This window comes from Poromitra crassiceps (genome assembly GCF_964638095.1).
Source record: "Poromitra crassiceps genome assembly, chromosome: 4".
Lineage (NCBI taxonomy): Eukaryota > Metazoa > Chordata > Actinopteri > Beryciformes > Melamphaidae > Poromitra > Poromitra crassiceps.
In genome coordinates, this window is record NC_139626.1 from 62,803,701 (window position 1) to 62,825,419 (window position 21,719).

General features: G+C 43.7%; 2 protein-coding genes across 3 annotated transcripts in view; one reads left to right on the forward strand and one right to left on the reverse strand.

Moving 5' to 3' along the window:
- ndufaf5 (NADH:ubiquinone oxidoreductase complex assembly factor 5) overlaps positions 1 to 712 on the reverse strand; it is a 61,946-nt gene extending 61,234 nt beyond the window's left edge. Inside the window, exon 1 of the mRNA XM_083634774.1 lies at positions 304 to 712. Within this exon, the coding sequence (XP_083490900.1) occupies positions 304 to 412 (109 nt within the window). The 5' untranslated portion in view covers positions 413 to 712. The remainder of the gene's footprint in view (positions 1 to 303) is intronic.
- Positions 713 to 1,113: 401 nt separating this feature from the next.
- esf1 (ESF1, nucleolar pre-rRNA processing protein, homolog) overlaps positions 1,114 to 21,719 on the forward strand; it is a 39,327-nt gene continuing 18,721 nt past the window's right edge. For both annotated transcript variants that reach the window (XM_083634767.1, XM_083634768.1), the window contains exons 1-9: positions 1,114 to 1,166; positions 4,980 to 5,392; positions 8,197 to 8,405; positions 8,850 to 9,008; positions 12,458 to 12,571; positions 15,410 to 15,519; positions 17,307 to 17,459; positions 18,969 to 19,083; positions 19,860 to 20,022. In XM_083634767.1, the coding sequence (XP_083490893.1) occupies positions 5,002 to 5,392; positions 8,197 to 8,405; positions 8,850 to 9,008; positions 12,458 to 12,571; positions 15,410 to 15,519; positions 17,307 to 17,459; positions 18,969 to 19,083; positions 19,860 to 20,022 (1,414 nt within the window). In that variant the 5' untranslated portion in view covers positions 1,114 to 1,166; positions 4,980 to 5,001. The remainder of the gene's footprint in view (positions 1,167 to 4,979; positions 5,393 to 8,196; positions 8,406 to 8,849; positions 9,009 to 12,457; positions 12,572 to 15,409; positions 15,520 to 17,306; positions 17,460 to 18,968; positions 19,084 to 19,859; positions 20,023 to 21,719) is intronic.

A 21,719-nucleotide genomic window follows, 5' to 3' on the forward strand; every position in this document is an offset into this window, starting at 1 on the left:
CGATAGGCTATTAACTGATTAATCGACAACACAGGCTATCTGCTACTTTCACTTTTTTGCTGAAATTATTAACACTACAAGGGCACAATAATTTAACTTTCACCGCTTATACAGACAGCTATTGCAGGAAGTTTGCTTGGTTGATTAACTTGTTGAGTAGGCCTAAAACACAGGTTTAAAAACCCCACATTTTGTATTTTCTATTTTGTATGTCAAAAGCTTTTTTTTTTAACATAATGAAATTACTTGATTGTTAGCTGTGACCAATTAATCAATTAAGGAACTTAATTAAAACCGGCATACCTCTGTCTGAGCTCTGCTGTCTGGAGTTGAGCATCCAGCTGGAGGAGGTAGTAGTGTGTCCTGTGAGGAACCTCCTCACACACAGCAAACTGCTTCCTGATGACCTCATCTTTGTTGTTGCTGTTCAGTTTCTGCAGATTGTGTGTCTCAGCTGCTCTGAACAACAGCTTCTGAGCCTTGTACTAGGCTACACACTTGTACAACAAAAACCTTCTCCTTCTTCTTTAGGGTTTTGTGGCAGTTGGCGTCCTTAAAGTTGCATTACCGCCACCTACTGAATCGTGTCATCTTCACAGCGCTAACTATTTACAGTGCCAAAGTGCAGCTGTCCCCATTCGTCATGATATTGTCCATATACTATAGGTTACCAGACCCACGTCTGAGTTGGTGCAAATCTCCAGACAGACACATCCACAACACTCAAGAACCTCTTGGCAGCGTTCAACCTTGTTCCTCGCTGTCGGCCACAATGACCCGAGTGGAAAGACGGAGGGAACATGTGGAACTGGATCCACCTTTGGTGCATGAGAAAATACGGAACTGGATCAAACCGACACTGCTTACCTATTTAAAAAATGTCTCCTAGCTTTTTTGTTAAACTCTAAAAACAACCCGCAAACCACTTAGGCTATGTATTGTATGGTCAGTAAGTTCTACAGTATAAAAGCTAACGCTATGTTTTTACGTTACGGGCAAATACCTGTTTGACTTTTCTCCTGTTTGACCGATTTTTGTCCCACTTCGTTTGCCTTAGCAGCAGAAAAGAGGCGGAAGTGAAAGGTCACGGGAGCGTTGCATGCTGGGAAAACACGTGTGGCAGGCGAACTGATAGCGAAGACGACTGGCTGGCGACATTATTATTGGTACAGTTTGATTATTGGTTTCTTTAGTGATATTTTACTGTATCGTTATAAGCGTATTACAGTTGCCTACTTCTGAAAGCGCGTGCAGAGTGTGGCTTGTTGTGCTGCGTGTGTTTCAGCCGTGAGTGACAGGTCTGTTAGCCGGGCAGTGTTGTTTACATGCTAACGCCAGTGCTAAGCTAACTGATAGATCCCCTGCTGACGCTATCTGGGATAGAAAATAGAAAACCTTCTGTCAGACATGGTGGTTTTGTTTATTAGCATGATAAATAAACAGGCTCATTTGGTTTCCAAGAGAGGGCTCGAGATGAAGACTGAGAGCAGACAGAGCAAAAATAATTAGTCCAGTTCCAGGAAAAATACGTAATAAATAGTGTACAGTAGCTAGCGTTACATATCTTTCCAAATGGAAACATGCTTAGGACTGATGATGATGATGATGAGGAGTAGTAGTAGTAGTAGTAGTAGTAGTAGTAGTAGTAGTATACGGTAGCTACATATCTTTCCAAATGTAAACATGCTTAGGACTAATGATGATGATGAGGAGGAGGAGGAGGAGGAGGAGGAGGAGGAGGAGGAGTAGTAGTAGTAGTAATAGTAGTATGAAGGATGAACACAACAGAGGGGCGGCTGTAGCTCAGGAGGTAGAGCGGGTCGTCACTAATCGCCTTGGATGAAAGAGGTCGGTGGTTCGATTCCCGACTCCTCCAGTCTGCATGTCGAAGTGTCCTTGGGCAAGATACTGAACCCCAAATTGCTCCTGATGGTGTGCCAGCACCCTGCGTGGTAACCTGCCACCATCGGTGTGTGAATGGGTGAATGTACCTACTGACTGTAAAGCCCTATATAAATGCAGGCCATTTACAGAGATCTATCTATCTGCAGCAGCTCAGGACTAAACCCTTCACATCCAGCTGATCAGTGCAGAGAGAATTTTGAGGTGCTGTGGAGAAATTAAGCCAAACGTCTTATTTGAGAAAGGCAGGAAAAAGCTGAGTGGGCACAAGAGAGAGTCAAGTCCGAGACGTTACAAAGTTGTTCTGGTGTCCAGAGTAGAGTACTGCAGCCCGTTCCATGTAATTCAGAAGCAGCAGCTGAATGACAGCCTAATCGTAGTCGTCCAACAGAAAGATAATTGACAACTATTTTGATAATCGTTTGGAGTAATTTTTTACGAAAAAAAGTAAAAATTCTCGGATTCGAGCTTCTTAAATGTGAATATTTTCTGGATTCTCTCTTAACAGTAAACCTATAACAGTAAACTGAATATATCTTTGGGTTGTGGATGAAACAAGACACTCGAGGATGTAATCTTGGGCTTTGGGAAACGCTGGTCGACATTTCTTCACCATTTTCTGACATTTTATCGACCAAACAACTAATCGATTTGAGAAAATAATCGACAGATTAATTGATCATTAAAATAATCGTTAGTTGCAGCCCTAAAATAGATCAGAATCCACACTAATACGTGAAATAAAGGCAGCCATGCACAGCACATGTCGGTCAGGAAGATGCTGAATCTTGTCATCCTGAAAAACGAGTCGTTGCCGGTTGACAGAACATTGATCAATTAATCATTTTGATCATTGATTAATCATTTTATATAATGCTAAATAGTCTGTATGGAGTGTGTTTCTAGTCTATGAGTCATAGTCATCATTGTCAAGGGATATGATTGGCTGTTTATGAGCTGGGGGCGGGTGCACGCTCGGGGTTTGTCTGTAAATGACTGGCTGTTTCCGTGTCACTCGTAGCACGCTGTATTAACAAAGGACATGATAGGCTGTTTATGAGCCACGGAGGAGAAGCGCTCTTTTTTGTTTCATGCAGTCTATCGAGCGGCTCTATCGAGCCATTTTTTTATTCTATTGATCACGTGTCTATCGTGATATCTATTGTATTGATCACGTGTCTATCGTGATATATATTGCTATGGTTTTATCGCCCAGCCCTATCTCTATGACTACTCAAAGTGCTTTACAATGAGTACCTCACATTCACACAGCGAAGGCGGCGGCAGGCAGCCATGCCAGGCACTAACCAACTCGTCGCGAGCAGTTAGGGAGCTCAGTTTCTTGCTCAAGGACACTTCAACGTGAGCCAGCCTCGAAACCGTGAACCTTCCCATTCCCAACGAGACAGCTCTACACCCTGAGCTGTTTGGTATTTGCCTCCAAGATTTATATAATTTTCTTTTCATTCAGTTCGTTTAATTTCCATCTCTATCACACACTCAACACCTGCAAGCTGGTTGCCAGAAGAAGATGAAGAAAACACAGTGCGCTGTTGTCCACACAACGCTTTAGCAACTTTATGCATTAATTACTTTTTTAAGTGCCCCCAAACTTTGGTAAAGGGTTATGGTTTTAGACCGTCGGGGGGAAATTTGCCCCTAAAATATTTCTTTAATTTCCTACACTGTGTGATGGGTGTTTACTAGGGATGCACCGATTGCCATTTTCTTGGCCGATTCCGATTTCCGATTTTTGAATAGTCTGACTTGCCGATACCGATTTTTGCCGATTCCGATTTTTTTTTCTAAAAACAACAATTGACAGCTTACACAAACGTTTTTGTAACTTTGTTTAAAAATTAAGATTCATAGAACAATTCTTACATCTAATGGGGATCCAAATAAACAAATAAACAATTCTTATCATTTGCATGAAGTAGGACCTTCTCACTCAAACACATCTCAAAATAAAAGTGTTCCAGGTTAGGCTACTGGACAGAGCTTTTTTGTGCAAATACAATGAATACAAAAATTTAATTAAATCCAATAGCCTATATCCCACAGCTATCATGCATTTACTTTTCCAAAAGAAAACAGGTGCAACAGAACATCAAAATGATCCATGGACAAGGAGTTTATAGACTGGCTCCAGACCAGTCCTCTTGAGTAGAGGGGAAATGAGTTTATGAGTTACAGTAACGATCTTCAGTCTGAATATCAGGCGGAGTTTACACACAGTCCGAAGTTTGGTATGCATATTTTTATCTGCCATCCGAAAAAATATCGTCACGCACAGAAAACGTTGCACACTTGTGAGTCCGATGCATTTTTATTATTATGTCCGTCGTTCTCATGTCGTTCTATTTGCAATACGAAACAAATAGTCTCTCCTGTATCCACGTCACGTTACAACATGACTTGACAGGCTGAGGCAGCAGCGCTGATGTGGAATGGAAAAGCAGGTCGGGGAATGGTTATACATACTGGACACAATGCTCGCGTTCACCTCGCCAAGCCGGCTGTGCGCGGTGGCGGGTTGCTGGAGCACCGCTTCCCGGGGAGAGAGAGCAGAGAGAGAGGGGCCAGTGAGGTGAAGCGAGCCGCTCTGACTGGACTCCAGCCGAGCGGGACACGGCCGCACCTCTGTCTCCACGGCTTATTTTCGACTTGCATGTGTGACAAACTGCGAGCTTTGTCTACTTCACTGACGGTGAAAAAAGTCCACAACGAGGAAGGTATGCTGCTGGCGTGTGTGGTGTGCTGGCTGGGTGCCTGTCTCGGTGCTTTGGGGTGCGCGCACGTCATGTGAAAATCGGCTCACAGAATCGGCTATTTAGAGTGACCGGAACAGATCACCGATCGAGGCCGATCACGTGAAAATCGGCCATTTCCGGTCACGTGCCGATCGATCGGTGCATCCCTAGTGTTTACCATTATTTTTGACACTTCATAAACTAAATGATTAATCGGAAAAAAAGATAGAAGATAAACCGATAATGAAAATAATGGTTACTTGCAGCCTATTGTCTTCCACGTTTGCTAATTGTCACCGACTAGTTGTCCTGCTTTCTTCCCAGGTGACACTCTGCATCGCCCACCATGTCTTCTTCCAAGAAGAGCGGCGATGGCGACGAGCGCTTCGTGCGGGTGCAGAAGGACCCGCGCTTCTGGGAAATGCCGGAGAGGGAAAACAAGATCAAGATCGACAAGCGCTTCCAGTCCATGTTCCACGACAAGCGCTTCAAGGTGAAATACACCGTGGACAAACGAGGCCGGCCCATCAACCACTCCACCACCGAGGACCTGAAACGCTTCTATCAACTGTCCGACTCCGAGGAGGAGGAAGCTGTGAAGAGCAAGAAGAAGAAGAAGAAGGAGAAGAAGAAGATGATCAGAGAGCGGTCGGAGGGAACGGTCAAAGCGGCGCAGAGCAGAGATGGTAAAGTGAGAGGAGAGCCACCGGAGCGTGGAGTCAGAGTGATCGAAGAGGGTGAGTACCTCGTGCTTGTTATCAGTTCAGGCGGCAGAATTGTTCGTCACGAAATCACAAAGCCGCCACACCATCACCACATGATTCCATTTAAATCACAAAGCCACCACACCATCACCACCGCATGATTCCATTTAAAGACAATGAAGAAGTGTATTGAAGTATCGCCCAGCTTGAATTCATTTCTCCATTTTGCTGTTGTCAGGCAGAAATCAGGTGGACTTTAAAACTGCACAATCAATGTATGAAGTAAAAAATAAATAAGATGCTTCCGGACTGCATCCAGAAGTTGTTTCAACTTAGAGTGAGTCAGTAATGTAACAGTATCTAAGAGGAGTTTGCATGTTTACAAAAACAAATATTCGAACAAATGCAAAGCAAATATGTCTATCAGTCAAGGGAGTTAATTTGTGGACTAGTTTTGAAGAGGAAACAAAAAAGTGTAATAATAGTAGGGTTGTCAAAAGTATCGATAGTATCGATAAAAGTCAATACTAAAAATTTGAAACGGATACAATACTCATTTGCAACAGGTATCGATAAGTATCAATACTAAAAATTTTAAATGGATACAATACTCATTTGCAACTGTATCAATATCAGCACTGCTTTCTCTTAACTCATTGAGTGCCAGCCACTTTTGGAAGACGGATGCTCCCAGTGCCAGCCCTTTCAGAGCGTTTTCAGTGATTTCTCGAGGCCCACAGAATATTGTGTGATATTACTATGTAAACACCGAACACGCACAAAGAACGATGAGACTCTATTGTATCATCAGCAAAAAAAGTTTATTGATATCATTTTCCGTTCTTTAGTTATCAGCCGGAGAAGATAGGTTGATTTCACCAAAAACAGGCGTTTCAGACTAGAAGCTGAGATAATGAGCCTTTTGTGAAATGAAGCATTTCAAGCAAATCACTGACTCTGAAGCTAATATTTTCTGACCTGAAACATCTGAACAGTAATTTCCTTCAATAAAACAGCACCCCCATCCCCCTCAACTGCAAACTCCTCCTCCTGGGAGTGTCTCTGGTGGCTCTGCTCGCTCTGCTGCGTGTGTCAGGCGACGAATCTCTGCATGGAGCTGGGATAAACTCATCCCCACACCAACACACAGCCTGCAAGCCGGCGGAGCTTGGAGAAACTCATCCCCACACTAACACACAGCCTAACACGCACCCAGCGTCTATTTTCGGAGCGCTCCGTTTTTGTGCGCCGGCTCCCAGCGCAACACCGAAAAGCCAAACCGGACTGCTGAGAATGGTTTGGCCCTTCGGCGTCGGGTGCTGCTTTTCTGGCGGCTAATCGTGTGGAGAAACTATGCAGCAGAGACAGAGGGGCTCAGTTGTGGGAGCGGATTGACTGCTGTTCGCAGCTAACGTTAGCTCCAGCCAGAGCAATCTATACGGCTCTGGCTCCAGCATCGGTTTCCGTTTCATCACGGGGCTTCTTCTGCTGTTTTTCCTCACCTTTCTCTAATCTGGAGAGCACTGTCGCCACCTAATGGGCCCGTAAAATAGCTTCTACACATTCGACATCCCCCATACTTTCACAGGAGATGCATCAGGCTTTGATCCACGTCCCACCGTCAAAAATCGCAATTGACGACAATCGTCGTCATTGGCACTCTACGTTACTATTTGAATTGACGACGATTGTCGTCATTGGCACTCAATGAGTTAATGAAAAATCAAACATACCACTGATTTGTCCCTCCCTGTCATTGGTGGATATCTTTTGCTTCAACAAGTTAAAAGTATTCTGATAGGCTGATGACTAGAGCAGGTGTGATCTGCTGTGTTGTGATAGGCTGATGACTAGAGCAGGTGTAATCTGCTGTGTAAGGTCAAAGTTTTTAGTGAGTTTTATCGGGTCTAGATTATGTAGACGCGTGCATCTGTCCGTCCATCTGTCTTTGTTTATTTTTGAAGCCTCTTGATGTGTTGTCATCCCCCCGCGTGGTATCGAGTATCGATATTTTCCTGGGTATCGGTATCGAAGTAGAAATTCTAGTATCGTGACATCCCTAAATAATAGATTTTAAAAACAACCGCAGATCCTGTACAAGGCCCACAGTGTGTGTTGCAACAGAGGGGGCAGGCTTACGTGGGATGTGGCTAGATGGGTATAGCCACGGACGGAGTCTCAGTCAAGACTCTTAATCAATGCCGCCCTCTAGAGGCCATGTGATGAAGCGCATCACCAGTAAGGTTTCAGTCCCTCGGTATCCGTTCCCCCGGGCTGGCACCGTGGACAAAATATTTAACAAGCACAAATGTGCAATAACTGTAACCACCTACACACGCATCCACACGGTCATGCATTCTCTCACACACACACACACACACATACACGCACGCGCACACACACACACGCACACACACACAGACACGCACGCACACACACACACACACACACACACACACACACACACACACACACACACACACCCTTGGTTTGTCACTGATTCGAAAGTAATGACTTATTGTTTATCTATTAGTTATTTATATGTGTATTGTTGACAGAAATAACAAAAATAAAGACAGGATCGAAAATGTTCCACCCCCGGCTTGTTATTAAAGTTAAATATTAAGTTTATTAAGTTACATATTTTATGGTCACTCACAATTCAGTAGGTCACGCGTCGGCTTGGTTGTTGGTTCCAGCCTTAAAACTCGTTATATAATGATTTTTCAAAATGTCTCTGGAGAAAATGAATGGGGAACTCACTTCTGGGGCAAGAGAGGCCACGTGAGTGTTCAGCTCTATAAAGACCTGACTGGAATATACTGTATGTTTCCCAGGTGAAGATGATGGTGAAGATGAAGATGATGAGAAGCAGCAGCAAACTGTGGATGAGGCCAACGTGGATCTGGGAGACGCCGTTACACATGACAGCGAGGGCGACGACAGCGTTACACATGACAGCAAGGCGGAGGACAAAGACCATGATGATGACGATGCAGAGAGCGGCTCAGAGGAGGATGAGTCTGGTCTGGACTCGTCGTCGGAGGTAGGGGTGGAGGCCATAAAAATATCACAATATTTGAGGGTATTTCTGCGATTCTTGACGATCTGACAAAATACTGAAAAATATTTTATTATTCATTTCAAGGACATACAATTGCAACAAAATAATTTTTATAGTTTTGTATGTGTATGTGTATTTTGAAAGTTAAGTTTCCCTTAGTTCAAATCTGCCTTCAAATATTACCGTAGTTTGTTGTACATGCTCTTTTGTAACCAAACCACTTCCTCACTACTGAAGCCACTCCCCTTTTTGGAGTGAACTCCTCCACTGTGGAGCTGCTTTCAGCCATGCTTGTTGTTGATGTGTGTATGTCACACCATTACATCAACAAGTCGGAATATTGCCATTAACACAATGACTTTTTGACGATATAAATATGAATTGTAACGATATATCGATAACGCTACGCTGTGGCACACCCCTTAGTCATCGTCGGAGCCGGACCTGGCCAGGGGGAAGGGCAACGTGGAGACCAGCTCTGACGAAGACGAGGAGGACGAGGTGGAGGACATCCTGCGGCGCGAGGAGGAGGAGATCCAACATGACTGGGGGGAGCTGTGCAAGGACGCGCCGCGCAGCGACCAGGTGACTTCATCACTGCTGTCAACCCGTCGCTCTCCTCTTGTCTCACAGCAGCAGCAGCAGCAGCACTACTAACGATACTGCTCATCTTATTAAGAAGGGGGATTTGAAAGAGGTTCAGTGCACAGTGCTGTGCTCCTGTGTTTGGGCACTATTCGCGATTAAGCGCAAGTTTTTGGTTTTGAAAATTCTTGCATTAAATTAGCTGTAGCTCAGAAACCATAACAGCCCCAACACACCATACGCCGAAGCTACGCTGAAGCTACGCAGCGCGGAGGCAGTTTCATTTCTGGATCATTTTTTTTGTTTTTGTTTTTTGTTTTAATATTTTATTTTGCCGTTTTCAGAAAATTAAAACGGAACATAAAAACAAAAACAGGCTCATACCAGGGTTGTGCGATGTCAATCAAATAGCCTTTGATATTCTGCCCCCCCCCCAGTGCGGCAGAAGATCAAAGGATGCGAATTGACCATTATGTATAGCCCACTCACTCCAGGCTAGGGATGGGCATCGAATTTCGAATTTTCGAATAATCGTTGTTATTATCAAGGTCGACTTTTATTATTGAAATTCGAAATTCGAAAAAAAAAAAAAAATTTTTTTTTTTTTTTTTAGTGAAATGTTGCATTGTCTTCCCTGATTCTAAGTATAGTCAAATCGCTTGGTTTGAGCAAGTAAAACAATTTTTATAAGCATTTTAAGCAAGGTTTATGGAAAAATGAATGGCGGATGAAATCCCATGAAGAGGGAGAGGGGGTGACTTTGGCACCCCTTTGGCACTTAGACCTGAGCCTACTAAATATTTAATTAACCACTCATGATTGTCAAAACTGTTTTTTATTTTCGAAAATGTCAATGTCATGTAACATGTTATTTACTTAAGTGGTGCAATGCTTGTTTGAGCTAAAAATCCACAGCAGAAGCTTTTTATATTAATTAATAAAGCCGTAGACTTAGAATCAGGGGAGACAATGCAACATTTCACTCACACACAAAAAAAAAAAAAAAAAAAAAAATTACATTTTTAATTTTTTTTACATTTTTATTTTTATTTTCGAATTTCGAATTAAATTCGAATTTGGCCAGCGAATTTCGAATAGTGTTTTTGCTAGAAATGCCCATCCCTACTCCAGGCATGGTATGTTTTGTCTGACTGTGAAGGTAAAAAAGAGTGATTGAGACAAATTGGTGTGTGGACACAAACATCTGGTAGACTCAAAACACTCCTAACTTGGTTTAGAATTCTGACAGTTTTTCATAACAAAACTTAAATTTTGTCACATGGTTTCTGGATGTGAGAGAGGTGGCAGGAGCGCTGCTGGTGTCACTCAAACCACTGATGCTCTTTGAAGGGAATATTATTAATGGAGAGGAACACTTATGACCAAAAAACAAAAAGGCACAAAAGAATTAGAGATGCTGCGATCCGATCATGTGATCGGATATCGGCGCGATATCAGCCAAAAAACATGGATCGGATCGGATCGGATTCCAGCGAAAATGACCGATCCAAGGCTCCGATATAAGCACTCCATTCCATGACTCCGCTCCAGGATTTCTATCCAGCATGCAGCACACTGAGGCCGTGTTTAGCCCTATGGTTGAGCCTAGGGTGGCCAGGGCCAAAACGTTGTCTTGCTTCAACATACATCGCATCGCATAAACCATTTCCACCCGCAGGTTTGAGGAGTAGCTAACATAAACGTCAGATAAATACTCTCAATAGGCTAACGTTACCCACTGAGGCAGCTAACATGGCTAATTAGCTAGCTAACAGCAGCTATCTTTATCCTCTAACTAACGTTAACTACACGTTAGTTGACTGAGCGAACGGCGCTGTACAGCAGGTCGTTATCAAAATGTATTGCACTGAAGAGAAGTAACATTAGATAATGACGAAAGACTCCTCCAATCTGGCAGTGGAAATGTATGCACAAACTTTGTGTGTAACTTTGCGAGACTCAACCGAATGACTGATGAGTCTCGCGTTGAGCCTAGGATGGCCAGGGCTTAGATCTGCGTGAGCACGACCCGTCGTAATTTGTCCAATTCAAGATACATTAAAACATTGTCTTGCTTCAACATACATCGCATCGCATAAACCATTTCCACCCGCAGGTTTGAGGAGTAGCTAACATAAACGTCAGATAAATACTCTCTATAGGCTAACGTTACCCACTGAGGCAGCTAACATGGCTAATTAGCTAGCTAACAGCAGCTATCTTTCTCCTCTAAACTAACGTTAACGACACGAGTTGACTGAGCGAACGGCGCTGTACAGCAGGTCGTTATCAAAACGTATTGCACTGAAGAGAAGTAACATTAGAAAACTCCTTAGAAGACTCCTCCAATCTGGCAGTGGAAATGTATGCACAAACTTTGTGTGTGTGTGTGTGTGTGTGTGAGAGACAGGGACAGGGCTGTGTGTGTGTGTGTGTGTCTGTGTGTGAGAGAGAGAGAGAGAGAGACAGGGACAGGGCTGTGTGTGTATGTGTCCTGTGTGAGACAGAGTGGGGGTGTATGTGTGAGGAAACAATAATTATTTGTGTCCAGTGTTCACCCATTACAAAATAAGTGTGTATTTGATTGTTATGTTTTAGTTTTACATCAAATTAATTAGATGAACTAAATCGTTTACATTCTATATTACCAAAGCATACACATACCTAACCCTAAAAATGTTTGTTGCCTGCTAGCTATCAGACAGCATAGAGAGGCTTAAATATGTGCTGTATCGGTATCAGATCGAAATCGGTATCGAATCGGGTATCGAAATTTGATCGGAATCGGATCGGTTTTGAGGCTAAAATATCGGAATCGGATCGGAATTGAAAAATCTCGATCGCAGCATCTCTAAAAAGAATCCAGGTCCAGGCACTCAAGGAGGTTTGAAAAATATAAACGGCCTTTAATTCAATAGGCTAGATTTTTTTCCTAACCCATCTTTAGTTAAAATTGGTTAAGTGGGTGGTGGGGTCTGTCTGTGGTGGTGGTGTGTCTGTCACGATTGTGATATCATCAGTGATGCCATCACATCAAGTGATGTGATGTCATCAGCGATGTCACTTGAGCAATTGTGACGTCAACATTGATGTAATAAATCCTTTCTGGCTGAGGCTATAAGTGGTCGGAGTCTAAGTAGGGAGAAGAGAGGACAAGTGGCATCATCTCCACCAGTCTCCACCCTGGGAATCGATTCCTAGTCTTCTTTTTTTTAGTTAAAATTGGCTAAATTGGCTAAGTGGGTGGTGGTGTCCGTGGGTCATCAGTGATGTCACTTGAGCAGTTGTGATGTCATCAGCGATGTCAATTGAGCAATTGTGCTGTCATCAGTGATGTAATAAATCCTTCCTGGTATTTCAAACATCCTTGAGTTTTTTTTTTATACCTTTTTGATCATGAGTCTTCCTCTCCATTCAAATGGTTTCTGGATGTGTTGTCTCTCCGTCAGGTTTCTTCCAGGCTGGCGGTCTGCAACATGGACTGGGACCGCATGAAGGCCAGAGACCTGCTTGCTTTATTCAACTCCTTCAAGCCTAAAGGAGGAGTGGTGCTGGGCGTCAAGGTAACGGCGTCAGTAACTGTAAGCTGCTGGTCTACTGTCTGTCTGGCAGAGTAGAGACACTCTGCTTTTCTCCACCTAATTTAATCTAGATTACAGCCACAGACCCACATTGATGAGATTTTGTCTGTCGGACACAAATCTGAGAATATTTTGAAGCGGTGCAGCCGCTTCTATAGACTGTTTTAACTTGACAACATAAACATTCTAAATTGCCCGTAGCTTACTTAGACGAGATGTGCACACGCGTTGTAGACTAGGCCCCTCCCACCCGGTTGTACAAGCCCCTCCCCCCCCGGCTGTACAAGGAAGAGAGAGTGCAGACAGAAAGCTCCACAGCTCAAAGCCGGTGAAAAACGCACGCACGTGCATGAACACACACGCACACATAGTGCCGGGGAGGGGGGTGAGGGAGTTGGGTCCCACCTGCGCAAACCTGCACCACTTCAACACCTGGGTGTGATTTTTTATTTTGTCCAGAATCCCAGATCGACTGTATTGTAGGCAGAGAGCTAACATACTGTATTGTAGGTAGAGAGCTAACATACTGTATTGTAGGTAGAGAGCTAACAGACTGTATTGTAGGTAGAGAGCTCTCTGCCTACAATACAGTCTGTTAGCTCTCTACCTACAATACAGTCTGTTAGCTCTCTACCTACAATACAGTCTGTTAGCTCTCTGCCTACAATACAGTCTGTTAGCTCTCTGCCTACAATACAGTCAGTTAGCTCTCTGCCTACAATACAGTCTGTTAGCTCTCTACCTACAATACAGTCTGTTAGCTCTCTGCCTACAATACAGTCTGTTAGCTCTCTGCCTACAATACAGTCAGTTAGCTCTCTGCCTACAATACAGTCTGTTAGCTCTCTGCCTACAATACAGTCTGTTAGCTCTCTACCTACAATACAGTCTGTTAGCTCTCTGCCTACACTACAGTCTGTTAGCTCTCTGCCTACAATACAGTCAGTTAGCTCTCTGCCTACAATACAGTCTGTTAGCTCTCTGCCTACAATACAGTCTGTTAGCTCTCTTCCTACAATACAGTCTGTTAGCTCTCTGCCTACAATACAGTCTGTTAGCTCTCTGCCTACAATACAGTCTGTTAGCTCTCTACCTACAATACAGTCTGTTATCTCTCTACCTACAATACAGTCTGTTAGCTCTCTGCCTACAATACAGTCTGTTATCTCTCTACCTACAATACAGTCTGTTAGCTCTCTGCCTACAATACAGTCTGTTAGCTCTCTGCCTACAATACAGTCTGTTAGCTCTCTGCCTACAATACAGTCTGTTATCTCTCTACCTACAATACAGTCTGTTAGCTCTCTGCCTACAATACAGTCTGTTAGCTCTCTGCCTACAATACAGTCTGTTAGCTCTCTGCCTACAATACAGTCTGTTAGCTTTCTGCCTACAATACAGTCTGTTAGCTCTCTGCCTACAATACAGTCCGTTAGCTCTCTACATACAATACAGTCTGTTAGCTCTCTGGCTACAATACAGTCAGTCTGTTAGCTCTCTGCCTACAATACAGACTGTTAGCTCTCTGCCTACAATACAGTCCGTTAGCTCTCTACCTACAATATAGTCTGTTAGCTCTCTGCCTACAATACAGTCTGTTAGCTCTCTACCTACAATATAGTCTGTTAGCTCTTTGCCTACAATATAGTCTGTTCGCTCTTTGCCTACAATACAGTCTGTTAGCTCTCTGCCTACAATACAGTCTGTTAGCTCTCTACCTACAATACAGTCTGTTAGCTCTCTGCCTACAATACAGTCTGTTAGCTCTCTACCTACAATACAGTCTGTTAGCTCTCTGCCTACAATACAGTCTGTTAGCTCTCTGCCTGCACTACAGTCTCTTAGCTCTCTACCTACAATACAGTCTGTTAGCTCTCTGCCTACAATACAGTCTGTTAGCTCTCTGCCTACACTACAGTCTGTTAGCTCTCTACCTACAATACAGTCTGTTAGCTCTCTGCCTACAATACAGTCTGTTAGCTCTCTGCCTACACTACAGTCTGTTAGCTCTCTACCTACAATATAGTATGTTAGCTCTCTGCCTACAATACAGTCCGTTAGCTCTCTACATACAATACAGTCTGTTAGCTCTCTGCCTACAATACAGTCAGTCTGTTAGCTCTCTGCCTACAATACAGTCTGTTAGCTCTCTACCTACAATACAGTCAGTCTGTTAGCTCTCTGCCTACAATACAGCCTGTTAGCTCTCTGCCTACAATACAGTCCGTTAGCTCTCTACCTACAATATAGTCTGTTAGCTCTCTGCCTACAATACAGTCCGTTAGCTCTCTACATACAATACAGTCTGTTAGCTCTCTGCCTACAATACAGTCAGTCTGTTAGCTCTCTGCCTACAATACAGTCTGTTAGCTCTCTGCCTACAATATAGTCTGTTAGCTCTTTGCCTACAATACAGTCTGTTAGCTCTCTGCCTACAATACCGTCTGTTAGCTCTCTGCCTACAATACAGTCTGTTAGCTCTCTGCCTACAATACAGTCTGTTAGCTCTCTGCCTACAATACAGTCTGTTAGCTCTCTGCCTACAATATAGTCTGTTAGCTCTTTGCCTACAATATAGGCAGAGAGCTAACAGACTGCATTGACTGATAAAATCATGAATACCAACATTAGTTCATAAAATAAAATAGGTAATTAAAAAATAAGAAAACAAAGAATCTGGTCCAGACCCTTTCAAAATAAAAGCGCGCTGAGCGCTTAGTGGAGTGTTTAGTGGAGTTTGAGAGAAAACAGCTAGACAGACTGTAGACAGTTGGCTGTTGTAGTTGTTGACAGCAGTGCATGCTCGGTGTTGTGGTCCAGATTTACCCGTCGGAGTTTGGGAAGGAGAGGATACTGGAGGAGGTGTTCCAGGGCCCGCTGGAGCTCAAGGCCCTGCCCGAGGACCCAGAGGAGGACAACGAGGAGGAGAGGTAACACACGCACACACACACACACACACACACACACACACACACACACACACACACACACACACACACAGTCAAAACCTACAATACAGACTGTTAGCTCTCTGCCTACAATACAGTCCGTTAGCTCTCTACCTACAATATAGTCTGTTAGCTCTCTGCCTACAATACAGTCCGTTAGCTCTCTACATACAATACAGTCTGTTAGCTCTCTGCCTACAATACAGTCAGTCTGTTAGCTCTCTGCCTACAATACAGTCTGTTAGCTCTCTGCCTACAATACAGTCCGTTAGCTCTCTGCCTACAATATAGTCTGTTAGCTCTCTGCCTACAATACAGTCCGTTAGCTCTCTACATACAATACAGTCTGTTAGCTCTCTGCCTACAATACAGTCAGTCTGTTAGCTCTCTGCCTACAATACAGTCAGTCTGTTAGCTCTCTGCCTACAATACAGACTGTTAGCTCTCTGCCTACAATACAGTCCGTTAGCTCTCTGCCTACAATACAGTCTGTTAGCTCTCTGCCTACAATATAGTCTGTTAGCTCTTTGCCTACAATATAGGCAGAGAGCTAACAGACTGCATTGACTGATAAAATCATGAATACCAACATTAGTTCATAAAATAAAATAGGTAATTAAAAAATAAGAAAACAAAGAATCTGGTCCAGACCCTTTCAAAATAAAAGCGCGCTGAGCGCTTAGTGGAGTGTTTAGTGGAGTTTGAGAGAAAACAGCTAGACAGACTGTAGACAGTTGGCTGTTGTAGTTGTTGACAGCAGTGCATGCTCGGTGTTGTGGTCCAGATTTACCCGTCGGAGTTTGGGAAGGACAATATACAGGGCGTTTTTATACAGGGCGTTTTCCAGTGTGAAAACGCCCTTAGACTCCAATACAAAGCACAGGCCTTGAACATGCACACCAACAAAGCCGTCATTATGTGATTCATGGAGTTGGCACATTATTCATGTGAACAGCAGAGTCTCATACGCTTTATCAGATAAAGGCAGTTAGCGGCTTAGTGCACGTTCTTCTCACCATGCGCCAATCCCACGCTGAAGCCACGCACTTTCATTCAGCCGACGTGCCAGGCATGAAGTCAATGTAGTTGTGAGGGGGAAGAGGGGCCGGAGGAGCAGCTGCGAGCCAGGTGCTGAGGAAAAGAGCGTTTCTGGTGTGACCGGTTTAGCGTGACGCTCGGCTTCAGCGTGAATTTTGGCGTCTGGTGTGAACAAGCACTTATGCGAAATCCGTTAAACACAGCTAGCATTTTGCAGACTCTTCCGGTTTATTCCGTGCAAGGCCCAATCTCAATCAGTGCACTTACATGCTCACAATAATCCCATAACTGAGAATAATGAGGTAATGACGATAGTCTGATTGACGCGTTTACATGCCCATTACTAGCTAGCATCCGTGCGTCTGTGGGTGTGGACATTGGGATTGGGCCATGCACTGAATAAAACTGATGATTGGGTAAAAAGCTAGGTGCGTTTATCGGATTTCTCAAAATCCCATAACGGCCTTTATCCGATAAAGCATATCGGACTATGCTGTTTACATGACCACTTGAATAATCTGGTAACCCCATACATCACATAATGGTACTAGTGACTAGTGTGCATGTAAACACACTCAATGTACTTACTAAAGTGCATGTAAATGCATCAATCAGATTATTGCCATTAGCTGATTATTCCCAATCGGATTATTACGTGCGTGTCAAGTGTAACAGACTCGTTGTGTCAGTCTGTGTTTGGATCATCACTCTGGTGTCTCTGCTCCTCCCAGGGTTTACAGGGAGAAGCTGCGTGACTACCAGTTCAAGCGTCTGAAGTATTTCTACGCCGTGGTGGAGTGCGACTCGCTGGACACCGCCGCCAACATCTACCAGGAGTGTGACGGCTTCGAGTACGAGAGCAGCTGCTCCATCCTGGACCTGCGGTGAGAGGAGCAACACCTCAACACGCATGGAAACACACTTTTAGATTGACCCAACTATAATTGTTCAGGGGGAAAAAATGATAACGATGAAGGCAAACCTTTTTGCTCAATGGAAAAAGTGAACAGCGAGCACACTTAAAAATATATAGGGCTCCGGTGCAGGGCATACGCAATCTCAAGTCACAGCAGAAAAAGCCAGCACACAAAATGTCCTTTTATGGATTTAATAGCTTAGTCTGGGTAGGGCAGCAGCACAGCAACAAACACTTCCTCAGTGTTGTGAAAACCTTTTTGCTCAGACAACAAGAGTAGAGCTGCATTAAATTCACAGGGTTCTTATGCAATTCTTGGAAAATTAAGGACAATTAATTTGACGAGTTTCAAATCTGGAAAAGTTTGAGAAGTATACAAAAAAACTTGGAAGAGGATGAAAAAATGTCACGTTTTCGGCCCAACACCCACTGCCATTTCAAAATGGTTCAAATTAAGATGCATGTAGTGATGTGGCCTGGTTAAAGGTCCCATTCTGTGCAAAAGCTGTTTTTACTTGTAAATGCATATATACTGCTGTCAGCCCTCCCTGTAATGAGTGGTCACACGCTCAGAACTGCCACAGTTGGATTTGTCCCTATCCAGCGTCCCTCTGCAGTCTCCTCCAAGCCACACCCCCAAACGCTTCGTTTGCCCAGAGGGGAATCTGGGGGAATCGGGACGTCACTAGCTTCCTTCTGCATACTGCGCGGGTCTCTCTCACACAAGCTACCTGCACCATTTAGTCTATAGCCACAAAATTAACACTTCTAGCTGGAGCGACGCCAACTGTACGTGATCCAGCAACTGCAGATGTGCATTCGGTAAGTCTAGGCATTTTGAGATGTCCTCTTTAGCGTAGTACCGTTTAGTTAACGATAACTCGCAACCTAGCGTGCTGGTCCACAGACGCTAATCTGATTGGCCGCTGGGAGCCTAGGGCGGGCTCTCCCTCAGCGGCCAATGGGAACTGTTAGTTCTGAATATATTATGGAAACAGCCCGTTCTTGGAAAGCGACCAGAAGAGGGAGTGAGAACTCCGTCACAACAAACGGGTTTGCTATATTTTCGACAGATTAATCCAGAATCATGTTTTATGGACCAGAGACACACGTTTTTAAGAGGTTACAGCTGCACGAATTGGGACCTTTAAGACATATTTCCCAGCCGTGATTAGGAAATAGATAGATTGATCGCCGACCAAATCCTTCAAATCCAGTCACACAATTCGATATGGAAAAGTGTGGGAACTTGAAAATGGTATTCAGAAAGTCGGTTTACAGACGAGGCTAACTGTAACAACACACACACACTAACATTAAAAACACACAGACCACAATATAAATTCTAAACCACCACAACATATATCAGTACCTCTGTCAATAGCTCTGTTGCTCACAGTGTGAACGCACGGTGAGAGAACAGTGTGTCCATCTTTCCCCCTGTGTGATCTCTGTTGAAACACTGCCTCTGCCACAGGTTCATTCCTGATGGCGTTCAGTTTGAGGACGAGCCCAAAGACGTGGCGACGGACGTGGACCTGTCCGTCTACACCCCCAAACTGTTCACCTCATCAGCCAGTGCCACCTCCAAGGTAAAGTAATAATAATAATAATACATTTATTTTATATAGCGCTTTTCAAGAACTCAAAGTCGCTTCACTGAATACATGGGTCAAACATAAAACATAACAGAGACAGACATAAAACACAGACAAACAACAAAAGGAAAGGAAGAGGGGGGGGTGGGGGGGTTGCGGGGGGGGGGGAGTCACAGTACTGCACTGTTCACCTCATCAGCCAGCACCACCTCCAAGGTAAAGTCACAGTAGTGCACTGTGTAGGATGGAGTGAATACTGCATGTACCATAACAAGACAAGCAAACTGCTGTTCAATTCATGTTCTTACGTTAACGTACTTGCTGCGCTGCCCGTCTATAGAGAGCCAAAGTGAACGTAATTTCCTGCTCCAGCACTGTACCAGAGATTTTCATCCGCCATTTATTTTCCAGTAGACATTTCGAAAAATGCTTATAAAAATAGTTTTACTTGTTCAAACCAAACGGTTAAGATATATTTAGAAACAGGAGAGACCACATAACATTTCACTCGGACCAAAATGTAAAAAAAAAATCTGATTTAAAGAAAATATTCTTTTTTACGCTTTGGTCCGAATTAAATGTTCTATTGTCTCTCCCCGATTCTAAATATATCTGAACCATTGTAGTACCAGTATACCGTGCAACCCTAACTACTGAGTTTACCAACAGGACAATCTCCCCAAAACATAGTGTGTTCCCTTAAAGTAAGACCAAAGAAAGCAGATAAGACAAACAGCTTGTGAGTGATGTGTTGGCGTTGAACCGGTCAGGTGGAGCTGACGTGGGACGAGACGGAGCACGAGCGCGTGACGGCCCTGAACAGGAAGTTCAGCAAGGACGAGTTGTTGAGCATGGACTTCAACGCCTACCTGGCCTCCTCCAGCGAGGAGGAGGAGGGAGAGGCGGGCCCAGGAGGAGAGCAGGCACCAGAGGGTAAGGCTGGATCTGTCAATCAAACCGTGTGGGCGGAGTTTGGATTGCCTGTTGATGCGTTCCTGTTTGAGTTTGTGAGTTTTCCGTTTTGTAATGTTCGTGATGTCAAGCAAAACTGATTTTCCTTTTGTTCAGTGGAATTTAACCAAATGTTAAAGTCATGTTTTAAGATGTTCACAGTCCTCTTCAACATTCCCGATATTACGCATAACGGTAGTAGGTGGAAAGTTATGTGCATAATAGGCTACCGCATTCATTTTCCTTCGCCGACTTTCTGAAAATGTGATTAAAAGTTGCGATACCTTTTGGATGGAAACCCAGCTACTGACAGTGAGGGCAAGCCCGTGGACACATCAAAGCCAGTCTGTAAAGGGTGCTTCAATGCGACAGGTGAACGGATCCAACACATTGAACCAGGCTATTTCTCTCCGACAGGCAATCCCGACTTGTTCAAAGAGTTCAGTTCAAAGACCGACAGGTTTAGCGATTGTGAAGGATAACATACATGCCCTCATAAGTCAAATGAGTGTGATTTATTGTGTGACAAGCGAACTTGATTCACCATCGGAGTTTAACGAGGCAATTAAGGCAATGGATATGTGTTGCCTAGATTCAAGATTCAAGATTCAAGATTTTTATTGTCACTCCATGGTACAAGTATCACGTGTGAAATTCTTGTGCTGTGGACTCCGTTTACAACATAGTGCAAATAGTACAAATATAACAAATATAACAGGGCATATGAGTGCAAAAACAACAAGAGACACAACAAGCATAAGGCAGTATAGTGATAAGACAAGTCAGAGACAGTGGCATATTCACTGCACATAGGTGCACGTGTCGGGTGCATACTTTAGACGTGCTTAAACATTTTAAATTCTGCGTATTTGACATACAGGTGCAAATAACATATTCCTTATTAAACATACAATTAAACTCGGCATTTTAAATTTGGCGTATTTGACATACAGGTGCAAATAGCATATTCCTTATTAAACATACAATTAAACGTTAGACTTACGTAATGGTAGCAGCTACAGTACGGTACAGTGCGGCTACTACACTATTTGTGTATGTTAAGGAGTCTCGTGGCCTGCGGGAAGAATGAGCACAGACAGGATGGTGTATATAAAGTAACTATCAAAGAGATCATAAACTCAAGTAGCCTACCTATAGGGGACATCAGACCACTGCATACCATGCAAAAGCCCCAATAACACCATGGCCCTGACTCAAATATGTACTAAATAATTAAATCAAGGCCATAGTGTCATTAAAGCCCTTACATGGCATGCAGCAATCTGATGTCCCCATACTAATATTTACAATAATCCAATTATTAATGATATATTAATTATAATTTATTGTCAAAAACACAGATGTATGAAAAAATTACAACACCTAATAAACCACCGCCATAGCATATATTTCAATAGCCTGTTTAGCCTGCATGCAAATAATAAACATAATGACATTCATTAATACACAGGACAAGATGTTACTTTCCCTTCCTTGTGCCAAAACCCGAGGTAAAACACATTTAGAAGCCAATAGAGCAGACGAGGCCACACAGCAGCCCAGCTGCGTATACGAGCTGTAGGGCCAGCTCTGCCAGCTGCAGGGCGGGCGAGGCCATGCAGCGGGTGAGCCTAGGAATCGAGCGTGCTACTGCCTAGTTGTTAAAATCCTTAAAATGA